We start from the raw sequence: 26,069 nt of genomic DNA on the forward strand, positions 1-26,069 counted from the left end.
CTTCCAGTATCTTCAACCAAGTCCAGTTGCCATTGATTTTAACCTTCGTTGTATAACTATGACCTGGATGACTGAGAATCTTCATAGACATCCTATAAATGATTTTAAAACAACCTGGCAGTTAATATGCACACTTCAATATGTTTGTTTAGTCATGTCATCTCAATATATAACAATATTATCGCACACTGAATATTTTCTTCATACCATACAAGCCTAGCCTACCTCATGCCCGTTGGGTCTGGTCTTCCCAAATAACAGTCACCAAATAATACTAAAGTATCGTTAAGCAGTCTCAATAAGGGTTTCAATGAAAATGAACGATCCCCATCGTTAATGTGTGTAAGCTAGGTCTGCATGCTGACGGCTAATAAGCTATGATAGCTTCCACCATGTTGGACTCTCCAGCTGTCCGTCCAGTCAGAGCTCACCTCCATCAGGTTCGCTGAAGTCAGCGAGTCAGAAGAGACGCTAACGCTAACTGCTCAACATGATCGTAGCTGTCATCGACTTCACACAGGTAACAGCTGATCAGGACTCCCCTCTGCAGAACCTTTAGTCTGGTTCTGATCCAGGTTGTGTTCAGTAAGCAGGTCTCTTTCCTGTCTCTTAGCTGTTGTGTCCCATGATGATGGGGAGCCTGATGTTCTGGAAGGGCTCTGTGCTCAACATCTTCAGTGAGACACTCTCAGAGGACACCTGTCCTCGCTTCTTATCCTTGTGTCCACAGTTTTATTCTCTTGGCCCAATCCCAATGTCCACCCTCACAGACTTTGAGTCGCGTTCCGTGAGGGCTTAGGGCTCACTAGCAAATCGTCAAGTGCGCAAGGGATCTCTCGCGGACATTTTGAGCCCTTTTTAGACCCTTTTCGTAAGTCTGCATTTCTGCAGACTTTGGCTGAAGAAACTGCCCACAGTTCATAGCGGTATGACGTGAAACACGGGGGTTTCCAGGGGAAGCCCGGAAGCGAGAGAAATATCACGGCAAATCTGCCTTATAAGAGAAGAAGAAAACAGTAAAACAACAAGCATCGACACCTACGCTGATATTAAAATTGTTGAAAGTTTTCTTAACTTAAGATGGTGCATAGAACACATGAAGTAATGCAATCACCTTATTACACACTTAGTTTATTCAACTACTTATTTTAGTTTTTGCTTAATGATGCTGTTTGACCGACAATAGTGTATTGATTAATTACAAATATATATTGACATTTACCTCTGCTCCACTCTGTAGGTCAAGAGCCTGCAGGACTTAAAAAACAGGCAAAAACATAAAATAAAACGTGTGCAATGTGTTTCAGCATCGTCAAGGTAACGTGATAAAGTGGCAAAGGGCTGTCCCGTTCCTGTTCACAGTATTTGGAGCCCTTGCAGCCTCTTAAACTCAATCACTTTCCAAGTGACGTCAGTAAAGTCTGTGAGGGCTTAGGGCTTATGGCTTAGGGGGGACATTGGGATTGGGCCCTAGACTGAGAGACCAGTACAGCACCTGGCAGCTTTTCCTGGCTCACAGCATCCCCCTGGAGACCATCATCCCCATCCTGCAGCACCTTAAATATAAAGGTGAGTGGTGTCCAGGAAAGGGTCCCTGTCCTCCAATCTGATCAGTCCTTTGTTTTTGAATTGATAGAAAACCCGGAGGCCTGCTTCACAGAGAGAAGTACGACAGGAACACACCTGGACACTCGTCTTGGAGACTCCTGGGTCTCTGTCTGCGTCCCAGGCCCAGGGAGGAGATGGTGAAGATGGTCCTGAGTCGTCCCTGTCACCCCGAGGACCAGTTCACCACCAGCATCCTGAGACACTGGTCAATCACCATCAACAATCAACCAGCCCCGCAAGAGACAGAGGTGAGGACAGACTGAGTGGGACAGGTGAGGACTGTCTCTGGGTACCTGTTGTGTCTCTGTCCTCAGTCTTCACAGTTCCAGCAGTAAACTGGCTAAGCTCACCCTGGAACAGATCCTGGAGCTCGTGGACAACCTGAAGCAGCTTTGTGTCTTCACCAAGAAGGAACCTCCAGGTTTGAAAAGTGAAGCCTCAAATCTGCATTCTCTCTAACAGCCAGCAGGGGGCGACTCCACTGGATCACATATGGTCTCAGTCCCTAGTTTCAAGTATTCTTCAACACAGCATGATCATTTAGTAAATTATGGTCACATTTAGAGGAAAATAGACCAGAAAGCAGATGACGAGCCTTTAGGGCGGGGTACCTTGTGATTGACAAGTCGCTATGTGTGACCCAAATATGGATGTTCAGGATGGAGCTGAACACCTCTTTCCTCTCCTCAGCTGTACAGGTAGGCTGGAATAAAATAGCTGCTTGTTACTTTATATAAATTGAACTAAAAGACGTTCTGTTAGATTCCAGTCTGAGGGGGAGATGTTTGTTAATCTGCTTCACTTCTCCAGCCGTTTGGGAACAGACTTTTGGTGATCCTTTTGAGATTCACTGTCACTGTCTGTCCCTTGGACAATCAAACACTCTGAGACCCTGTTACGACCTGGCTCATGTGGGCAAATAAGATGACATAAACCAGATAGATTTGGTAAAGAAAAGTTATTTATAGGGTAAGGTTGACACGCAGTAAACTGTAACAGACAAAGGGCCCATTGGATGCTCCTTAAACCAATGAAAACAACATAACCAAAAAGAAATCTCTACTGTGAGAGATGCAGAGCTTAACCTACACAAGGTAGCGAAAACAAATTCAAAACCAAAACACAAAGTGCAGCACCTTTAGACCTATTGAAACTAACACAAAACAGCTACACAGATGTAGCGAAATCAGTTTAAAGCTAAACCTGGGCCCTATTTTCATGAACAAGTTTAACTTCAATTATCTCAAAATAACACACTGGTGTTTCACAGTATTCTCAGACAAACTGACACAGCGAGGCGAGGCAAACTAATCAATGAAAATCACAGCTGCCTCAAGTCACAAGCACACCCTGTTTAGCTGAAGTCGCTGTCAATTGCCTTCACTCGATTGGAGGAATTCCCCACCGGCTGTGCTAATCTTCATCGAACCCAGACAGTAGGAGGGGTCAACGTCATCTGGCCCAATCCTCGGCAGGCAATCCCACCACTCATTAGCGTACACCTTCACACAGAACATAGACGGCTACTAACGTACAGGGGCCTTAACAGACCTCGCGATAAAAGAGGTGGTATTATGCTCATTTTCAGGTTCAAAATCTTAATTAGGGGTTGTACCAGAACAGGTTTACAAATTTTCAAAAAACACCATATTTTTTCTCATACTGCACATTGCTGTAGCTCCTCTTTTTATCCTATGTGTTGTACGCTCCGCTCTTGGTACAGAGTGATGCATCTTACTCGTACAAAATCTTTGTTGGGAGTTGCACATGCGCAGTACCCTGGTAAGGACTACTAGCCAATCAGAAGCAGAGAATGGTGGGTCGTAAGAAACAAGGTAGTGTGATCCAAAATCCTAAAATATAAAACTTTCTGTTGCTGGCCTCTGTCTGGTGCACGCGATGATGATGCAGTGAATAGTGAATATTGTCTCTTACCAATCAGCAGTCTGTTGTGTTTTTATGTTACATTTTAGTATCCCTTAGCTGACTTGGAACCTGGAAGGAGGTGAGGTGATATGAAAAAAAGTACCTGGAAGCAGGTACAAGTGCAAATTTTATTTTGCTCAAGAGATTCAAGTTATCACTTAACACCAAGAAATCTCATCAAGAATCTGGAAATGGAAAATATTTAACATTATTGCTAAAAAGAATGAAAACAAATTGATTATCAAAATTGTTGCTGGTTAATTATCTGGTCAAGCAGTCAGTTACTTTGTCTAATCAGCTGTATGCAAGATGTGCCTTATTTTGTGTCTGTTAAATGTAGAAATGACAGATGTGTGAAGATGACACTAATAAAGGGAACTTGAATTGTAGTAATGGAGTTTTATTCACATTTTTCAGGACTACAATCTGAAAATGGACATTTTGTAAATTTCAAGTTGACTAGTAGTAATTTTGTTGAGTAAGTACAATACTATTTAGGATAAGTTGGGCACAATTACTTTTTACAATTATTCATTGAGTAAAGAATAAGTGGAATTTAATTTAATTTTAATCAATGTAATTTTGTATGCTGAGAATTAAAAAAAAAAAGTATTATATTTAAGTTAAGGTTTACTCAAATATTATTACCACTACTACAAAAGTTTGAGGTAATCAGTTTCCACAAATATTTTGAGTATTCTTAATAAACCTATTTGTGTTTACAGTGTAGTCAATGAGGTCCAGCACAAGCCTGATGTTGTTTTATGTGCCTTTATAAACCCGGTTTGGTTTTCATCAGTAATTTGGTCAAATACAGCCTTTAATCTTTTGGCAAAAACCAGAGCTAGGACTCTGTAATCCTTATTAAGAAGGCAAATTGGCCGCCAGTTGCCAAACTTGCCTCGATGATGGAGAAACTGCTTTACTGCTTTACATCACAGTGTACGTGCGTCCCTGCGCAGTGACGTCTCTCTCCCAGAATGCAGTCTGGTAAACAGACATGGAAGCACCAGGTGAAGACCTCCACAGAGGCTGAGCGCCGCACTCGCTCCTTCCCACCGTCTTCTGTCTACTTCGTCCAGTGCATCCAGTTGAATTATACCTGCCCGGTGTCACGTTTGCGTCTCCAGCACCCAGAGCCTTGGTAAGAGTGAAGTTGTTGTCGATCCGTGACGACTGCTAATGACTTCTGCTGTGCTGTCAGGCTCCTGCCAGCTTGCTCGCTAACGCTGGTCATGGCTGGCTACAGGCTGCAGCTAGCAGGCTAATGTAGCCGCCGCTGCTCTCCAGTAACGCTTGTACCAGTCACAGACCCACACTGGATGGAGCCTGTTTTCATATCACAACTCCTGATAGACACCATGTCTGCTTTTTCACACATCGTGTTTACGATTAACGCTTTCTTTATCTTTTCTATTTGTGGAAACGATGTTAATGTATGGTAGTGTGTAGAAGAGGTGGAAGCGACGCAAGCCAATAAAACTGCTAGCTCGTGTTAGCTAGCTAACTAAGTTGTGCACCTGCTTTTCAATGACAAGGTTTTCGTTTCTAAAGAAATGGCATAATGCTATATTTTGCCCATCATAGCCTTTGACATAGTGTCTTCGCAGAGCCCAAACCACGATTAAAGTCAGCCTAAGCTGGGTACTGACGTGTGTGTGTGTGTGTGTGTGTGTGTATTGCAATGTAGCAGACTGTTTGGAAGAACAGTGTTACGGTGTAAGTACATTCACTTTGATGTCAGTTTCATAGTGCGTGTAGAGATGCATAAGGGCTGGGTGACAGTTCAACACAATCTTTTGTTGACTTTCAGTTGAATATAATGAAATCATGTTATGGTTGTACGACATTCGGTCAATTTCTATGAACAGCAGACCAGAGCTCATTGCATTGAATGCCAGTTGGTTATTTTATGTGACTTTTGCACACGTATATACTATATAAAGAATATGCAGGACACAACGCAGCCATTGTCTACATTTGTATGACTACAGAACAGCCACCATTCAACAATCCTAAAAGCCCTCTATGGGTTTGATGTGTTATATCAGCTTCTGTTACAAAACTGTCAAATCATATAGGCAGTGCAGTTGGTTAGGATTTGGATCCCAATATACTGAAAGGCACAATTTGAAGATGGAACTGGCTGTAATGTACATTTGGTAGCAGAATGTGGTATTATTAATGTTATTAGTTAAATCTGTGTTTGCCAAGTCAGAATGTGTGCCATGACACAGATGTGCTGGTAACCCTCTGGGTACATAACGTAACTTCAGGGTAGCCAGAAAGAACTATGGCTGAGCAGGACGTTTGACCAGTGAGAAAGTTAGAGGTGGACCTGAGTTTGTGGAAGTGATTAATTGATTAATAGTACTCTTTAGTGGTATGACAGCAATTATCTGACCTTTCACCCAATTAACAAATTAAAGACAAAGCTCAGGGCTCCAGTTTACTTATAAGCATGGATTGTGATCTACACTACCTGAGCTTCTCTGAGAGCACCAGTCCCCTGGTTTAAGGATATAGTACTATACAGTTGCAGTTATTGGATCCCATAAATATGTCATTATTTTACATAACGTTTCTTTAAAAATACCTCATTCAGAGAATGCACTTGTATAGTGAATGGCATTAGTAATGGCTACATGTAGCTTAGGTTTGCCAGTGCCAGCCTTCCTGACATTGTGCGTGCTGGCTCACTGACATGGCTTACTGGCACGCCATCATTAAACCATGATTGATGTTATTGGTTACACCTGAGCTTTACTTTAACAGTATAAGTCAAAATGTCTGCTGTGAAGAAGTTCAACAATATTTCCTGACTTACACTTAAAGGACCAGTGTGTAAGACTTAGGGGGATCTATTAGCAGAATATGGCAGAAATGAATATAATATTCATAAGTATGTTTTCTTAATCTATAATCACCTGAAAATAGAAATCGTTGCCTTTCCATTACCTTAGAAGGAGCCCTTTTATATCTACAGAGGGAACGGGCCCTATTCCAGTAGTAGGGCTCCACACTAACTTTTCCACTGGTAGCACTGGTGAGACTAACTTTCTCAGTTAATCGCACCACACATGATTTGGTCGCACCAGCAGGTATTGATCAATGACCACTGGTAAGAAGTGTGGAAGTGCTCAGTGTTTAGGGAATGATGCATCAGTCTCTGCAAGTTTCGTGTTCCTTTCTGTTGTTGTGCAACTTCAAAATGTCAAGCTAAAACTGTGTTGACCCGGTAACAAGTTTAGAGTTGACTGCAAAGTATGGGCCACATTGCCTACAATTTAAACATAGCAGAGCATTCCCCTCCTACTGTAACCATCTGATCCCCATCATGGTTCTGACTAAATCTATATCTGTCCACTGCAGAGGCTCTCTCCACAACCTGGAGGAGGAACTAGTATAAGTGCATGAATTTGTATAATTGAGGTTGTATAGTTAAAATGTTAATTTAATAATATACTGTTAGTATAATTTTAATATATTAATTATATAATGCTACTATATTGATTATAATTATATATATATGAGTATTCTATATAGCTTACCACTAGTAAAATATGAATTCCATTTACAGCAGATTTATTTTTGTGGATTTATTTTTGTTTATTTTTGGTGGGTTTTTATACATTAAATGCTTGTGCAAAAAAATGTTACATACATGGTGATTGAGTTAGTCTGTAATTAGTTAAATGATGCTAAGTGATAACTTGTCAATGATTATAACATCAGTGCATGCAGAACAATCAGTTCAACATTTGAAAATTTGCTGTAGCAAGTCAACACTTTTAATGTCCTGCCTCATCCAGGCTGTGATTGGTTGATCGCAGAGCACATCGACATTATGAAAAGTTGAATGTTCAAAAAGAAGGCATCAGATGGAGCTAAATGGCCAGCTAGCCAAACACGAACTTTCCTTATCTTCTGCCTATTGTCTTTTTTCTCACCGTTTCAACTGCCGCCGCATCTCTCTCGTTGTTTTTGTAAAACGAGCTGCTCAAGCGCCGCAGAGCGATTTCTCCCAAAGATCGTGGCAGCCAGTCAGACTATGTTTTGAATGATTTCATGCTGCGTTCCATTTACCTCGGAGGTCGAAGCTGGGAATGACATCACACCCGAGTTGACGGTGTTCCACTTAACAAGTTGGAAAACCTCGTTTGGCCAGCTGTAGTTTACAACTAGCCAGGTTAGCTATTGATGCGCTGGTTGATTTTAAAAGAAAAAGAAAAAAACTGTTGATACCCGACAGCCATCGATTTAAAAAAAAAAAAAAAAAAAAAAAAACAGCGCCGTTCTCAAACACGGAAGGCTGCCTGGCTTGCTTTATTTGAAGTATAATGCACAAATTCACCTCTTGATTACTGTATATCATCATTATATAACCCCCCCGGGCCCACAGCCAAATTCAAACCATGTAAAAACCACAGAAATATGTTGTCTATATGCAATCTACTCCGCCCAAATCCTTCCATTGTCACAATCTTTCCCGAGTATACAACCAGACCAGCCATATAAAGGCTTATGTATATTACTATCTTTATCTCTAAAGTGCTCATTCATACAGCAGCCTAACGTCCATATCCATGAGTAAAATATTAATATCAGATTTGCAATAATTATATTGAAGTAATAAGCTTGATACACTATATGAATAAACACACTCTTATTAAAATTCAACTAATTTAATAATAATCTGGATCAAGCCACCAAGTTCTTTAAGAACTCCAGCACAGAGAGAGGTACAAAGAAATAAACACATGTAAACGCAGCAGTTTGGCAGGTCTGAACGCAGAATGGGCCACATCAGGTCCGGATTCTGCAGACAGAGAAACACATATGGGCACATCGCTCTCAAACACTGCAGGTTGTTCACCAGTCACGAGCTGTGAAACAACAGCACAGCTCTGTTGGTAAATAAAAAGGAAAAGTTACGTTGCGTTCTCTGGCGGACCTGGATCAGCTGTTAGCTGTAAACAAACCACAGGGCTAACGCTAACGTTGCTACGTGGCTGTGTTTTAATGGTTTAATGTCCGGGTCTGTTTGTTTTGGAGAGGAGACGGACGTCCTCTGAGGTAATTCGGCTCCCGGTAGAACTCTGTCAGGGCTCTGAAGTGGACCCAGAACAACTCTCATCAGCTGTTAGCTGTAATGTTAAACACTAGCAGGACTGAATTTACGGTGCGGCTGTGTTAAAACTATAACTTAGCACAACATAACTGCACTGTAATAATGTTATGCTCTATTAAATGTCACATAATTAACAAAATAGCTAAATAATATCAGTCCAGTGACTGTTACCTGACAGCCGACCTGCCTCTCATTCTCCGGCGCTGGCAGTCATTCAGCCTGCAGAATGAATGAAAGACTGAGGAGGACCAATGTGAGCGGTGATCGAGTTGTCACGTGACAAATGATCGACTCAAACCTAGAGACCCACAGTTGAGAGTCGTGAACTAATAAATTCTGTTTCCTGTGCTGACGGAGCCCATGCAGCTGCCGTGTGACGAGTGAATGTAAGAGTCCAAGATCCTTCACGCATGCGTGTAAAGGAACGAATCACTCACTGAGACAACCCGTTCCTCCCGAGTCATATACACGATTAGGTCTTATGAACGAAACGTTGATTGAACGACACAACACTAGCTCGCGTTGCTTTTCAGGGGCATTTGCGAGTAAAGTAGTTGCGCTGTAGAGCCGTGCTAATGATCAGCTTGCACTCGCACAAAATCAGACCACGTGAAATTTTTACTCGCACACAAAAAAAGTCACAGTCTGGAGCCCTGAGTAGCCCAGAACGGACAAACCAAAGACTGGCTCTAGAGAGGGCCTTTAACGAATTTCGCGGCCACTGTAGGTTCTCCTCAAGCAGGAAGCTTCCGGTCAAAGAACTGAGAAAATAAATTATGGCCCCATTTATAGGAAAATGGACCATAAAGCAGAGTATGCTTCAGGGCGGGATTATCTGTGATTGACAAGGCGTTACCATGGCGACCTGTCAGTCAGGCTACAGTGACTCGTACCCACGGCACTGTGTAAATTTAACCACTGTCGAAAAAGCTTGTTAGGAGTTGGCTGTTCTCTGGTGAGTTCATTTAGTTTTAAGCCTGTTGTTCGCTAGCAAAATTGTCAGCCCTGTTAAAATGACAGTTAACATGAACTACAGATGCACCTAGTTAAGCAAGCTAGCTAGCTCCGCACACAAGGGACAGACGAGACGACAGACGCCGCTAGATGCAACTAAATCCTAGACACTGGTCCTTTAAGAAATGCAGTTGAGTTTGAAGTTGGTTCATTCTGTGCTGGGCAGTAATAGTTTATATGCAAAGAAAGTAATAGACTATAGCAAAAGCTTTTGACAAGCAACAAAGTATTATGCAAATTTAAATAAATCTAAAATACCTCATTGTAATTCATACACACCAGTTATCATTGTATGGCTTTGTGTTTCACTTTATCAAGTTATTTTCTACCTCCTATGAATATATTACATTCATGGATTTGGAAGTGGATTTCATTTTTATCAATCATTAACAATACAGGCGATATACACGTTAGCAAATAACCTTGCTAGTATCAGCACTTTAGTTTATGTCACCACATGAATCATATTCATGCAATTATAGGTCTTCTGAGTTAAGACAACAAAAACAATGATAGTTCTCTGGTTTTAAAAGGGATTACTGTGGGGCTGGAGAGGGTGGTTAGGGATGGTGCTTAATGAATTGGATTACTGCACAGTGGTGAAGAACTCCATGGCCAAAGGAGGACAGTGTTACCTTCCAGACATAGTCTTATAATTCCATGTTTACTGATTAACTTAAACAGCAAACACTGACTAATACCGACTTGTCTTCTCCCAATGTGTGTGTGTGTGTGTGTGTGGGTTGGCTTGTGCGTGTCTCCAGACTCTTCTCTCCAGTGACTGTGGCAGCCAGCGATCACCCAAACTGATGAGGATCGTCTGATTGAGTTAAAAATAAGTTCCTTTTTTCTTATTTTGCCGAGGTAAGATCTCATAGATACTCATTACTCTGTATTATTGACAGTTCCTGTTTTCTGTAGCTATACAATATACATAGTTGTATAGTGCTGATAGATGTTTACATCTGTCCTTTATTGGAAATCTGTTTCGCAATTTTATACTAGTTGTTTTACTGCAAACAAACGACCCTGTCATTTCCCAAACTCTTATCTTGGTTCCAAGGCCTAACTGTGATGTTAACTTACTTTGGATTCTGAAGTTATTATATTATAAAACAAAAACATTGTTTTGAATGTTTGTGGATATTTGAAACTATGGGTTTAAAACAACAACACACCCATGTATATTGTAGGGCTGAATGGTTTTGGAAAAAAATATCTAATTGTGATATCATTTGCGATATTGGAGGGAATAATCACTTTTACATACGTATTCTCTTTTTTCATTGAAAACACATTTAACTGATTATGATGTGATTTTTACAAGGATCTGTACCGAACAAAGATGTTTTCTTAAGTCTGTAGAATATGGTGTTGGCCAGGACAACTCTGCAGCAAGACAAATATTTAGTTAACAACCCATTTTGCCTTTTAACAAACATTGCAGTAGGCCATATTGAGATTTCAATTAATTGTTCAGACCTAGTATATTCTACCGATTTAATGTTAGATTAATGTTCATGAATTTTCATTCCTGATTCAATGAGTATGCTAGAGGAAAGGTAGCTGGGCATCTAGCAAAAGGAAACGCCCTCTCTCTGGTGCTCTTACATTAATATACATTCACTTACTTGAAAAATAGATGCTGTGCAATCCAGTACAACAGTCCTTTAATGAATACTATTTCCACTTTGCTTAAATATTAATTAATATTCAATGAGGTGTTTCTTGTTGAGGCTACAGCAACCTACTGAGCCTATCGTTTGTACTGGTGCTGTATTGGGTTGCATGTATTGAAGGTTAGGTGTTTGTTTTATTGAATGTGCTTATTAGACTTTGTATAGATATTACAAATACCTTTCAATGAAATGTAATCCAATACAACACCGACACCTAGGGCTGTGCGATATCATATCCTGATATAGTTAATTTCAAATCCCAATACCAATATATACCGATATTAAAATTTCTTTGTAAATTCAATGAAATATTATTAACTCAATGTTTCTCTGCATCATAAAGGTGGGGTAAGCTACAGTGGGTACGGAAAGTATTCAGACCCCTTTAAATTTTTCACTCTTTGTTTCATTGCAGCCATTTTCCAAAAATCTAAAAAGTTCATTTTATTTCTCAGTAATGTACACTCAGCACCCCATCTTGACAGAAAAAAACAAATGTAGAAATTTTTGCAAATTTATTAAAAAAGAAAAACTGAAATATCACATGGTCATAAGTATTCAGACCCTTTGCTCAGTATTTAGTAGAATCACCCTTTTGATCTAATACAGCCATGAGTCGTTTTGGGAAAGATGCAACAAGTTTTTCACATCTGGATTTGGGTATCCTCTGCCATTCCTCCTTGCAGATCTCTCCAGTTCTGTCAGGTTGGATGGTAAACGTTGGTGGACAGCCATTTTCAGGTCTCTCCAGAGATGCTCAATTGGGTTTAAGTCAGGGCTCTGGCTGGGCCATTCAAGAACAGCCACGGAGTTGTTGTGAAGCCACTCCTTCGTTATTTTAGCGGTGTGCTTAGGGTCATTGTCTTGTTGGAAGGTAAACCTTCGGCCCAGTCTGAGGTCCAGAGCACTCTGGAAAAGGTTTTCGTCCAGGATATCCCTGTACTTGGCCGCATTCATCTTTCCCTCGATTGCAACCAGTCGTCCTGTCCCTGCAGCTGAAAAACACCCCCACAGCATGATGCTGCCACCACCATGCTTTACTGTTGAGACTGTATTGGACAGGTGATGAGCAGTGCCTGGTTTTCTCCACACATACCGCTTAGAATTAAGGCCAAAAAGTTCTATCTTGGTCTCATCAGACCAGAGGATCTTATTTATCACCATCTTGGAGTCCTTCAGGTGTTTTTTAGCAAACTCCATGCGGGCTTTCATGTGTCTTGCACTCAGGAGAGGCTTCCGTCGGGCCACTCTGCCATAAAGCCCCGACTGGTGGATTGCTGCAGTGATGGTTGACTTACTACAACTTTCTCCCATCTCCCGACTGCATCTCTGGAGCTCAGCCACAGTGACCTTTGGGTTCTTCTTTACCTCTCTCACCAAGGCTCTTCTCCCCCGATAGCTCAGTTTGGCCGGACGGCCAGCTCTAGGAAGGGTTCTGGTCGTCCCAAACGTCTTCCATTTGAGGATTATGGAGGCCACTGTGCTCTTAGGAACCTTAAGTGCAGCAGAAATTTTTTTGTAACCTTGGCCAGATCTGTGCCTTGCCACGATTCTGTCTCTGAGCGCTTCAGGCAGTTCCTTTGACCTCATGATTCTCATTTGCTCTGACATGCACTGTGAGCTGTAAGGTCTTATATAGACAGGTGTGTGGCTTTCCTAATCAAGTCCAATCAGTATAATCAAACACAGCTGGACTCAAATGAAGGTGTAGAACCATCTCAAGGATGATCAGAAGAAATAGACAGCACCTGAGTTAAATATGAGTGTCACGGCAAAGGGTCTGAATACTTATGACCATGTGATATTTCAGTTTTTCTTTTTTAATAAATTTGCAAAAATTTCTACATTTCTGTTTTTTTCTGTCAAGATGGGGTGCTGAGTGTACATTACTGAGAAATAAAATTAACTTTTTTGATTTTTGGAAAATGGCTGCAATGAAACAAAGAGTGAAAAATTTAAAGGGGTCTGAATACTTTCCGTACCCAGTGTATTCTGGAGAAATCCAACACCAGGACAAATACCAAATGTACAGTGAACAACAACACAGCATGTAATGTGACCAATGTTAGCTAAGTTATGGGTTAGCAAACTGTTGCTACTTGCTGCTGCAAAGTAAATATGAGAGGATGAGACGGCAGCTCCAGATAGCGATACAGCTCTCCTGCTGCTATAGCTATCATCACACATGTCTGGGTGAACTATAAAGTAAGCTGCATGTCCGTGGGCACATCATGGCTAAAACGGCTAGAATAGTGTTGCGTGGCTCGTCCAGACAATAGACTTCCTTCTTTGGTATTAAACTCCTCGTTTTAGCTTGCATGGTCTGAGTCCTCCTGTTCAGTATGATCCAGTTATGAGCAAACTTCACTCTCCTCCATGTTTGTTTATTCTTAATGCAAATTTCTTCCCTGCAACACAGGCAAGTGTGGAAGAATGGACCACAGTGAAATTAGTTTCAATTTGGATATTACTTTTACGTTGAATAGTCTACAGATGTCTGTTAAATATGCAACGTAAAACTAACTTCATCGTGGTGCAAAGCGTCAACACCTTGTAGTGGGGAATTTGCGACACAACAAAATAAACAATAGAGCATAATTTTCAACGACAGACGTTTTGCTATTGTCAAATCATAGATATCGTCATATCGCACAGCCCTACCACCACCGCAGTAAACATTTGTATTGGTCTGCCTCATATCGTACAGGGGTCTTTTATTTTTCTGATCATTAAATGTATATGATCAGTAGTGTGATGTTCAGTCGCTAGTGATTGGTTCATCCACTGGACACCATAATATGGAAAAAAAAAAAGTTACAAACTTTTGTTTGCATTTACTGGTAATGTCACTGCTTTTAATCACATTTGAGCAATGTAGAAGAGTGACTGTTGCTTAGATGATAGTGCTTGCCTAAAAAAGGCTATTGAGGAAATGTGATTTATACAGTAAGAGTCTCCATTGGACATTTTCACTTAGGGGTGGACTCACCTTTGTTGCCAGTAGTTTAGACATTAATGGCTATGTGATGTGTTATTTTGAGGGGACAGCAAGTTTACCATGTTACACAAGCTGTACATTCAAAACTTTACATTGTAGGAAAGTGTCATTTCTTCAGTGTTGTCACATGAAAAGATTTAATCAAATATTTACAACATTGTGAGGGGTGCACTCCCTTTTGTGAGATACTATATTAATGACAGAAAATTTACACATCTGGGCCCATCGCAGACTAAAAAAGCACTGCTACTCATAGAAATGGACAAACCAAAAAGTTTGCTCCACAGAGTCTTATAATTTTTTAGCAGTGGCTAAATGGGTAAGTTACACATTACAGTGAAAAAGGATTTGCTATACATGATGCCTCTGTCAATGTATTGTCATTGCGTGAAATATAATTGTGCCTGGCATGCTTGTCAAATAATTGATGTTGCACTGATGTGTATAGCACTGATTTGTTTGATATAGAGGTGCCATTCAAATCCCTGTAGGGTATTATGTGTTGACCCACTGTTTGCTCAATGTTATGTACCCTTTATTTGTGTAGTTTTTTTTTTTCAAAAGGGGAAAAAAAACAATGCACTATAAGTTGAAATGTATATAACCCCACCCCCACCCCACAAAAAAAGGAACAAACAGTATCAAGCATCATGCTTGTTATGTCTGCTCACCCAACTATTGTAGGTATCCTGAACGTAATATACTATATTCTACTGAGGTTCAACTCTGGTTGCCATCCACAGTGATTTGACCATTTTAACAGTTCCTACAGTAGCCAGTTCTCGAGTGTTCATATATTTTGAAACACTTTGATAAAATGGATCAGGTTGTGACTGAGATACAAATGTAATAAAGACCAAAGAACTGAGAGACACTGGCAACATCTTAAGGACAATTTCTTAATTTGTATTTCTAAATTAAGTGATGTTCTAAAGACAAAGCCAACTTTCCGAATTGTACACTTGAAACTAGCAACAAAGGGCCATGCTCAAGGCTCTTTGGGATACATGCCAAACGGGAATACATTCAACTTCGCTGCCATTTATTAGGAGGATTTTCTTCAGATATCCTTCATTCGATCTCAGGAAAACAGCACAGAAGGTTGCTTAAACTGTCCTATTTTTTCTGTCATACTGACAGATGGTTATGGTTTAAGAATTTTTTGATGATTTGAGATAGAAAAAGAACAGTTACATTCAACCACTAAATCATTAATATAAAATAGGAAGAACAGCACAGGATGAAGGCTTATAGCGATTATGCCATTTGGAAGGCAGGTCAGTGAGTGTATTACCTTCTCTCTTTACAAGAATACAAGTTTATTGAATGTTGTTTGTGGCTAGAAAACAGCAAGAGTTTCCATTTGTTTCTCAGCTTTCGTCAGTTGAATATTTGCATCACTGGGTTAGACCACAACCATTTCATTTTGAAAGTGAAAGTAAGGACAACTGTCTTTACACATCTGAAAAGTTTAGGGAACCACAAGTGAATCTGTTCAAGTCAGTCATAAATCTCATTAAGTGTTACATTATTCTGTTGTAGACATTTTGTTGAATTAACAGTAAACCTGAGTTATATAATTTGAGTTTGTCTTTATTATAATGGAGATCACTTATCTGTTAATATCATTCTCCTATATTCTTGTGTGTGAAGGCTCACATGAGAGTTAATATCTACAGGCAAAGCTCCTAGGACTCAGGGATAACAGGGATTTTTCTTTTTTTGGTATTGTAATTTCATAATTATGCAAAAATGTGAAGTTGAGTTCTGGTGTGCCTAGGGTTGTGCCCCGTGTGTGTGTGCGCAGATAGATTGAAAAAGACATATATATATATATATACTGTAGATAAAGATTTAAAATGTTTGCTTTTTCTTAGTACAGAAAGCAAGTAAAAAGTTGAATGTTTTGCCACATGAAAATATCTTAATAAATATATCACTGTATCGGTGTGTAACCAGGCATCCACTAGTGTAGACCAACACAGGTGTTTAGTAAGCTTACACTGCACAAGTCATTATTCAAGTCCTGTTTCATTGACCAAGACCTGCAGTAAAGTCAGTCATTTAATTCATTACTGTTTACAGTATTCGAAAATACAAGCAGCTATAGTGTACTTTGGAAGGACCACTGATATATGAATATATTTATGTTTTATGTATATTTCTTTAAATAAATTATATACTACAATAAATTGCTTTATATAGAGTGAACCTGAGTTTATACATGTGTATATATGCCATACTGTTTAACGTTAACCGCCAAACAGGTAAGCACTGCACGTAATACCGGGGTCCATAAACCTGCATATAAACTGCATGTATGTCATATATTGTATAAGCTTTGTACTTGTTGCTTGTCAAGTGGCCACACAGACAGACGAGTTATTTTATTTTTTGAGGGGCGGGTGCGGTGAAACAACACGCGCTTGGCCGTGTCAATCAGTGAGAGAGTCCTCCTATCCCGAGCGCTACCAACGCTGACTCTTGTGTTGTTACATTGTAGCGGAAAGAATGTCGGAAAGGGCCGAGGATGACGTCAGGGGGGAGCAGCGCCGAGCGGCCAGGCAGCAGCTGAAGCAGCAGCAGCAGATCCAGCGGGGAGAAGGCTCCACAGCAATGGCGACTGTTGCGGAGCGGAGATCCTTGCCTAGTCCAGAAATAATGCTGGGACAGCCTTGGAGCAACTGGGTCGACGCCGCCAAACTCCACGGCAACGACGGTGAGTTCCCCAGCGTCCCGAATGTGCGCGAGGAAGCGAGGTAGAGCGCGACAGTTGCCAGTCCTGTCCTTTTTTTTTTGGCCGATTGCATGCAGTTTTTGGTTGGAATATGAAGAAACGCTACTGGTAGCAACAGCACGGGCAGGCAAGCAAGTGCAACTATTTATTTGTCTGTGTGTCGGATCGCCTCATTTTCAGGTGCTGAATCGGAGGAAAGTTTCAAAGACTTCGGGAAAAATCGAGATGCCATGCGTTTGTGCAGAGAAGGTGAGTGTGTTTTTTTGAAATCTAGGGCCAAAGGTGTATTTTGATTCTGGGGGTTTACACACATACATACAACACTTTACGCGCGTCGTTCAGCAAAATGTAAATCTACTGTAAATCCTGCGCGTCATGACTTGACTGGACAACCGGATATGATAAGTGAAACATGTGTCTCTTATTCGTGTGGTAGTTGACATTTACATCTGTCCCTAAAATAACTTAACGGTGAACAACTTAGACTCGCTGCAGTTGGACATAGGCCCACACGTTGTAATGGCAATACTATATTCTGTTTGGAGAATTAATGGGACTTTATTGTTCTGCATCCACATTGCTGCCATTTTACATATGAAACCATCCACCATATTTCATGGCTCCTCTTATCTTAAAGACAACAGTAAGGTTTTGTTGACTCAACAGTGTTAAGATGGTACACATTTTGAAAGTTAATTAGTAGAAAGTAGTGTGATTTCTCAAAACGTGAAAATGGAAATGTTACTGTTGAAACAGTGGCTGGGGCTTTTTGTAAAAGCCCCTTTTTAGTCTGAGTTTTATTAAAATATAGTTGACGATATTGCCACATGCTGCTTCAACACAAAGTATAACGGGCAGTAATGTTTTTTTTACCACATATTTAGATATTGTAAGGAATTTGAACAAAATGCTTAATTTAAGACTTTGAAGTACCAACCAGCATGTCATACAAATTTCTGTTTTTTGTTTAAACTCTTAAAGCCATCAACATGGATTTTCTTTTTTGATAACAAAGTGATGTGCGATTATTTTCCTGCTACTAACTATGATGTTAGGTTCCTCTCAAAAGCTGAAACATACCATAGGTTTTGCTAATAGTTGTTGTTTTTTTGTTTTTTAAGGCTGACAGTTATTCATTCTATAATAGGCAGTAGCACGGAACTGTTCAGTCATGACAGAATAAAGAAAAAGGACACTATCTGACATAGGAGATAAAATCAACTATATCAGAATCATGCATCATCTGGCTTCTGAGCCACAGAGTGATGTTTCAGAGCAGTTTGTGCTGCAGTTTTATTTTTGGAAACACCTCGATTAGCGTTAGCTGTTTTGTCCTGCTGGCAGGCCTGGATTTAGAATGAGCCTCTCCACAAAGCTAAATTGTTATAACGATAAAACGTTGTTTAATTACAAATCAACAGTCGTGCACCAGGCTCACCAAGATCTAAGACTGACATCAGAACTAGCAATTTGACATGATGAGTAGAAGACTAACCTGTTCATTTTTACTCGGACTGCTCACCACATCGAATGACTGTAAAAGCGTACACTCACAAACATGGTATACTTTGTTTGCCTTTTATGCATTTTAGCAAAACAAACATAGCTAATTTTAATGACTTTGCAAAAATGTTATCTCTTACTCAAGGACACGAGGCATCGAATTTGACAGTTTACTGATTCAGGTGAGACCTGCTTTAGAAAACCTTTCCACACTGATTTGTCCCAACTTTGTGGATGCACACATCTTTTCAATCATGCTGTCTAATAATATATTTGCAGAAAAGAGTAAAGATGACTTTTGACTTTGAACACATGATTTTGGCCCACACTTATGATGTCATCAGCGTGGGTCCAGCTTTAGTGTCTGACTTTTTTTTCCCCTCTCCACATGCCACTGTAAAGGAAAGGGTTAATTGCAGGCTACTTCGCGGGGCACGTATCTAATGTTGCATTTGCATTGGACAACACTGTGGCCTGTTTGCAGACCCTAAAACCGCTGCACAGTGTCAACAGCAAATGTCCTAGAGGCTCCCAATGACAAGAAAAAGACCGCTTTCACGTTACATACAAAATATTTAAAATGCTGTGATATAGATGACCCTGCATACACTGAGCTGGTGGCTGACCTAAAGAGTTGTCCACTTTGTGCTGAAGAAATACTGGTGGCTGTTATTTTCTAAGGAAGCCGGAGAGCCAGACTGGTGATTTAAAATTCAATGTTGCGAGGTCACTTGACGTGCAACTGGCTTAAAACACGTCTCAGTCATGTAGCAGCGTCTGTCAGTGACTGTTGTTTGTGTCATGGAGCTGATCAGCGCATGCTGCTCGTGGCAGAAGTGTGTGTTCATAGAACATTATACTGTGTCTGTGTTTGTGTGTCGAGTAGGGGTATTACAAGTGGATGACTACACCTCTCCGCCGTGACTCACCACCAGATTCCTCCTGTGGTGTAACCGCCGTTCTGACACACACAGATTGTAAAAAAAAAAAAAAAGAATGTATGGCAATTAATGACTGGTGAATTCACTCCTCAGCTGTCTCGCTTTTTATACATTTTTACAGTCACTGTCAGGGAAGCTGGGAAATGTAGTGTCAGCCACAGGTCATATTCAGCCAGCATGTGTGCTGCTCACAGGCAGCCAGAGCTGCTCCTATTCCACCCAGATCATTCATCACTGCCATGGATGAGGATGCTGAAATTAACTGGACTCTCCTTCTCTTCCCCTGTCTCGTGCTCACAGGCTCTGTTTCTCATCCTCGAGCGCAGGTCCTCTGCTCACTCTCTTTGTCTCGCCGAGGCCTCGGCCTGCTTCCCTGCTCTTTCTCTCTCGTGTTTTTTCGTTGCCGTGCTCCTTTCTTGGTTTTGCTCGGTTGTTCTGTCTCTTCTTTGTCCATGGTGGCGACTTCCTTTCTCTCTCTCTCTCTCCTTTTCATCTACTACTTGCCCAAGAAGGAAATGGGAGATTGAGAATGGGGCAGACACAGTGGCGATAGACCACTTTTCAAGTCAGGCGGTACAGTTCAGTGGGTGCCAGCGCGGTGAATGCAGAGTGGCAAGGCGATCTAGCCGGTCTGCTTTTATAGTTGAGCAAGCCGTTTGGAGAACGCTCCAAGAGAACAACAGCAGCGGTTTGGGAATGAGTCTGGTTTGACCTTGCTATTGATCCAGCAAGGAAATGTGGTTCGCCTGTTGGACTCCGCAGTTCTTGGCCTGTTTCAATACAGGATGTGAGAGAAGGTGGAGTTTTAATGGAGAATACATGGGAAGTTATTGATTTCGCAAATATCTGTGTGCTCTCTCATTATAACTTCAGTTTGCTAGTGCTACAGGAGACTGGCTCATAGAGGGAATGGGATTAAAGCAGACATGTAGAACCGAAAAGTTACTCAGAACTTTCAGGCTGGCTTTCGATTGCTGCTTAAATGGATTACGCTTCCGCAATTGGCAACCCGGGAGGACCATCCTTCACATCACATTTCTGCACTTGTCGTCTTTGCGGAGTAGGCAGACCCGTGTGTGTGCCCATCAGCTGTGTGTTTCCCTTCTCAAGTTCTATATAATTTACATGCTTTTGTCCATTAAGTGAAGACATTTGCCTTTTCTCTGTGGCAGACCCCAGCCGCTGTGAAAATAAGTCTTTTCGCTCCACTGCCGTTGAAGGAGACACTTAAGCAGAGTGGCTTCAGACAATTGACACATTAAGTAGTATCAGGCTTGTCAATTCATCCACACAAGACTGCCACTGACCTCCCTGAGAGGAAAGCAGCCAGGTAGGCCCTTTTTACATAGTCTTTGCTTAATGGCCCTCATCCCTTCCAGACTTGGCCAGTGATGTTTGGAGAACCCTTGACGTCCCTGGCGGAGTACATATTGGAGAGGGGCTCCAATTCTCTCCTCTTGTTTCCTGTTTTCTGCTCATCACGTCACAACGCCCCAGGCACTCTTTTAATTAGCCTCCTTAATTAGGTGGTTTCTGGTTCTCTGCGCCAGTGTAAATTTTGATCACATTGTGGTGAGGAGATTTGCCTAAGAGTGGCTCGTGCAGCATGAGGCTTGGTTCATACTATGGGTGGCTCAAGATGCTGGAGCTGCAGACATGCCACTCGTGTGCCTTGGCATTCATGCTCCTCTTTGCTTTTTTTTTTAATGATTGTGCATCTGAAAGGTGCACTGCTTTAGTGGCATTAGAGGAAAATTCCCATCATTACATTTCCCAGAATGAAGAAAGAACCACTGAAATCGGCCATTTCTTCAAGTTTCTCTTTGTTGCATGGTAATCCTGAACATAGGCACTGCACTGCTATGAGCTATGAAATGTTTTTAGGGGTCCATGATCCTGTGTGTAATTGTTACTCCATAAAGTCGACTTGTGTCAGCGCCGATTCAGACCAAATCAGGTGGCCTGAAATATCACTGAAACAGGGAGCTATCCAGACGAAGCTCATGGACCAAACTCTTGATTCTCTCCCAGTTGAGTCCTTGATTTATTAGGTGTACCCATCTTTGATGACTGGGTCTGGATGGAAAAATAGTGATACCAAGATCTTCCTTTGGTATGTGTTCATTTGTTTTAGAGAGAGAAGAGAGTGTGTGTGTGGTGGCAGAGTGACCTAGAGAGTTAATGAGGAGAGGGAGCGCCGGTAGAGAAAGCTGGTGAATCAGAGGGGGAAAAAAAATTATTTTCTAATTGTTTAAGAGCGGCTAACTTCTAAAGCACAAATAAACACACTGCCTCACAACCCTGCAGCTAATCACAGCAACGTATGAATCCAGCCTTAAGCAGGAGCTGGCTTTACGGGGTGGAGGTTTCAGAAGTATTTTAATGTTTTGTGATTTTCAACATAAACTTTTAGAACGTGACAGAAAACCCACATCTCTCTGTTTTGATTATTTAGATTGTTAATGAATTGGTGGTTTTCATTTCACCTATCTGAACTATAAAATGTCAGAATTTCTTTTGAAAAAAAAATATCCAGCACAATTTCCTTAAGTCCAAGGGAAGGGATGCAGCAATTACTGGATTCCGCTGTTAACCGCGGTTTAAAACGTCACAGTTAATTAATCGTAAAGGCAGGGAACGGAACTGTTGCAACTTGCACGAAACAACAAAAACAAAGTTACACGAGCGGTGCACCAGCTTAAAGTGCCGTGCTCAGTGTTTCCTCTAGGATTTTTTTCAGCAGCAAGTGGAGGACAAAAAGAACCTCTAAGCCTTAACGGCAGGAAAATCCTGTTAATATGACCTCAGAATCATTATAGGTACGACTGTTCATGTTTGCCTTTTGTGTCTTCATTTTACAGCTTCTGACATTCATCTGTAGACCTTTAATATAAAAAGGACCTTCTGAGGTGCATTTTATTTGCACAGTAAAATCTAAAAAGAAACGTCTCCTCATTAGCTTAAAAGGACTAGTTTGCATCACTAATTAGCTTTACTAACCTCAGTTCCTCCAGTCACCTCCGTCCTTTCTTTTCCAAAACCACTTTTTCCACCCAGTATTTTCAATGGCTTGTGCCGCTCCACAGGGTTTGTTTCTGCGTCGAGCAACATGCACCGCATCGCTTGGCGAGCTCGCGTGAACGCCGCCGCTGTCAAAGTAGTTGAACTTTTGCGCTGAACCCAGCTTCCAGCACAGTGCAAATCGCTGCTTTTCTGAAAGGACCTTATAGAAGACAGAATGTAGTCCTCTCAAGACCTTCAGTCACTGAACATTTAACGTTACATCCTGTTGCCTCCTCCCGTCTGATGAGAAATTGTTGCCAGGTGTAAAACATTAAAATAACATCAGGAGCTTATAAACTTCCAGGACTACCAATTACTTGCATTTCAGTTATTAATAACATCATTTTCACAAAAATTTGTATGTATGGATGAGAGTTGATGACTAATAGTTCAGTTTATTCCCCTCCTTAATAACACTTTCCCTGGGGGAAAAATTAAGTTAATTTTATTATATTAATAGTACTTAAATATTATAGACATATAATTGTTAATGTATTTAAATATTAAAAATCAACTTAATTAATTACTAGTGTTGTTAAATTAATGCATAATAATCGTGAAACTGATTATTCCTCTGAATAATCACATCCAAGGTGATGACTTAATATCCCTCGAAAGCCCAGATATTCGGGTTCCTATCAAATGAAACTGAGAAAGCAGTTCCCAACTTAGAAGCTTTAATTAGTGAATGTATGACATTTTTGCTCCAGCAATTAATCGATTATCAAAAGTCTCAGATAATTTTTCTGTCAATTCACTAATCAATTAATCCATTTTAAATGGTAACTTCTGAATTGTTAACCCTGGGCCTGACAACATGGTCTCTCTCTGTAGGGATCCTTTCCACAATGTTATTGGACACTTATAACTATCTCAGCCTGTCGGTGGCAAAAACAAGCACTTAAGTGGACCTACTTTGACGTGGTGCAATTGCCCAGAAGGATTACATTGCAGTTTTATTTGCTTTGATTTTTAAAAATTGTTTTTAATCTATTTTATAATTTAATTGTGGTGTTCACATATAAACTGAAATATTGTTTAGACTACCAAATTGTTAGATGTAAATTTTAAATAAGAAAAGATATTAATTATGAAAATTATTATTAAAATACAAGGACTTTTGGTGACTCTTCATAGAGTTGTGATGGAGAGAACGTTTGACAGGAGAAACCTTGGAGGTGCAGAATGTTGTGAATTAAGACTTTCAGCATTGGGAGCATGAAAGAGAAGGGAGAAGTGCAGCAACACAGGAAGCGTCAGAGTGTGGGGTGGAAACCATAATGATCTTAATTGATTTAACACAAATCATCTGCACTCTATAGTATATACATCTTTGACAGCAGGAAACCTTTGGATTGCTGGCTCAGCCCTTTTCCTGGTTCTTATCACTAGAACATGTTCACTATAATGAATAGAGACTTGTACGTGGGAATGATCTGGATTTACATGTGTAGACTTTGTGCGTCAGGTTGCCTCTAGTTGTTTTTTGTTTTGTATTTTAATTAATATGGTTACGTGTGAAGTGCGCCAAGTGATGTCTGACATGACCAGTTTTTCATCTTGGTTTTATGCTAAATAGATTATCAAATTGAAAATTACCCAATCTTGAGCTATTACAGTGTTATGACAACAAATAATGGCTGTGTTTCATTTGCCTCTCCTTGACCTGTGGCCCCATGTGGTTCTTCCCCTGTGTACAGACATGCCCATATTTGGCCAGTGTCCCGCACAGGACGACTTCTACCTAGTGATGTGCAGCCACTGCGGACAGGTAGTCAAGCCTCAAGCCTTCCAAGCACACTATGGTAAGTGTCAAGCACCACGTGCGCATGCACATTGAGTCGTCTTTCATGTGAACACCGTGCAGAGCTAGCTTAAGAGTTTCTGAATATTCTAGATAACTCCATACACGAAAGATGGGAGTGAATGTGGACAGTAGATCAATGAAGAAGGAACTAGCAAATTAGTTTTCATCTCTTGGAACCATATGCCACTTCCAGGCTGGTGGTGATATTTCACACACTAACGCACACTAGTATTATCTCTCACTCCCCTTTGTAACACTTTGCCTTCTCCATGCTGTAACCTGAGAAGGGACACCACGACTTAGATTGATTTATTTAACTCACTGTGTCACATGTGTGTGTGTGTGTGTGTGTGTGATGTGTGTGTATATATATATATATATATATATATATATATATATAAATTTTTTTTTTTTTCTTTTACATACAGCTCCGATCAGATTTCTGCTTCTGTTCATACTTCAGGGATGTGTGTATGTGCTTTTCAGTGCACGGATTCCTGCTACTTGGTAATTAAGCTGGATCCTTGACTAGAGTGCTGAAATGGATCAATTTTAGATCTGTAAATATAGCGATTGCATCACTGTGGATCTTGACAGTGTTCACGGCAAGTTGACAAACGCCCACAGTCGCTGAAAGAAATAAGCCGTCTGTTCACTCCCAAACTCATTTCCTTGAAATGGTAAGGAAGGCGGCATGTTAGAGCGCGCCTATCGTGTCCTGTCATGTGGGGCTGTTTGTTTGCAGTAAGAATGTATATTTGTAAAGTTTTAATGGAGGACATGAATAGTTAAGGTCGGTTCATGTGGCCTTGTTATGACATGAATTTCATGGGTTCAGCCCTTGTTCGCATCAGTTGTTGTCTATGTGTATTGAGTTTCAGTCGCTGACTTATTTTCTCCATGAAGTGTGACATCAATTACAGTGGTCACGTTCATCCACAAGAGGGAGGTATAACAGCACATGGCTCTTGGAGTAACTGTCCTTGCAACTGTGTCAACAACACTCAAAGAGAGGACTCCTCCCGCCCTGCTAAACAATAGACTGTCTAGACCCGACTGTTGCTCATCAACGGCATAATCGTTTGAGTTGTCATACCTGCCTGGGAATTTTGAATGAGGAGTAAACAAACACGGGAGGGCATTTGGAGTAAAATCTCACTGACAGCATCCCAGCAGGAGGTATATCTTTAACAGGGTAGTGTTGTGAACGCAGGAAGCACTCAAAATGAACAGTTGTTTGACTAGTTTCAAGCTGTGTGTAGCGATTTCTTTTGTCAAGCTTTTCCACCATCTCCTGTATGCTTCTGACTTATTGTATAGATTAAATTAAACAAATTAACAAAGAAAAAAAACAAAAACAAAGCAGCTAATGGTGCCTCCCTTGACCCCCATTCAAGTAGGAGTTTTTAGCACCGGAAGATGACGGCAACTAATGGTTATTTTCATTATTGATTTAATAAGATAATCATTTTTCTTTAATTAATTGATTAACCCTTTAGTCTTGCTTTGTCTGACTAAAAGTCCAAAACCCAAAGATTTCCCATTACAATGGTATAATAGACAAAAGACATTTGAGAAGCTGAACTCAGATGATTAATATATTATTAAAATTCTTGCAGATTAATTTTCTGTTGCTTGACTAATTGTTTTAGCTCCACACCG

The 26,069-nt window shown here is 40.6% G+C and overlaps 1 protein-coding gene across 1 annotated transcript; it reads left to right on the forward strand.

Annotated features, from left to right (window-relative positions):
* Nucleotides 1–4,505: 4,505 nt before the first annotated feature.
* On the forward strand, nucleotides 4,506–24,698 carry LOC119886872 (ataxin-7-like). Its single transcript, XM_038697842.1, has 5 exons — nucleotides 4,506–4,678; nucleotides 10,444–10,543; nucleotides 16,860–17,075; nucleotides 17,274–17,342; nucleotides 24,301–24,698. Exons 3-5 carry the CDS (start codon nucleotides 16,868–16,870, stop codon nucleotides 24,438–24,440), a joined length of 417 nt encoding a protein of 138 aa, XP_038553770.1. The 5' UTR covers nucleotides 4,506–4,678; nucleotides 10,444–10,543; nucleotides 16,860–16,867; the 3' UTR covers nucleotides 24,441–24,698.
* Nucleotides 24,699–26,069: the final 1,371 nt, after the last annotated feature.

This window comes from Micropterus salmoides, unplaced genomic scaffold, assembly GCF_014851395.1.
Source record: "Micropterus salmoides isolate LMB-PRFRI ecotype aquatic unplaced genomic scaffold, ASM1485139v1 Ms_hic_scaffold_4, whole genome shotgun sequence".
NCBI lineage: Eukaryota > Metazoa > Chordata > Actinopteri > Centrarchiformes > Centrarchidae > Micropterus > Micropterus salmoides.

What these genes read in the sequence shown, in the direction of transcription:
- LOC119886872 (XM_038697842.1), top strand. Translation starts at nt 16,868, where the DNA reads ATGTCGGAAAGGGCCGAGGATGACGTCAGGGGGGAGCAGCGCCGAGCG. An exon ending in CAAACTCCACGGCAACGACG is followed by an intron (nt 17,076 to 17,273) that starts GTGAGTTCCCCA and finishes CCTCATTTTCAG; the next exon opens with GTGCTGAATCGGAGGAAAGT. An exon ending in CATGCGTTTGTGCAGAGAAG is followed by an intron (nt 17,343 to 24,300) that starts GTGAGTGTGTTT and finishes CCCTGTGTACAG; the next exon opens with ACATGCCCATATTTGGCCAG.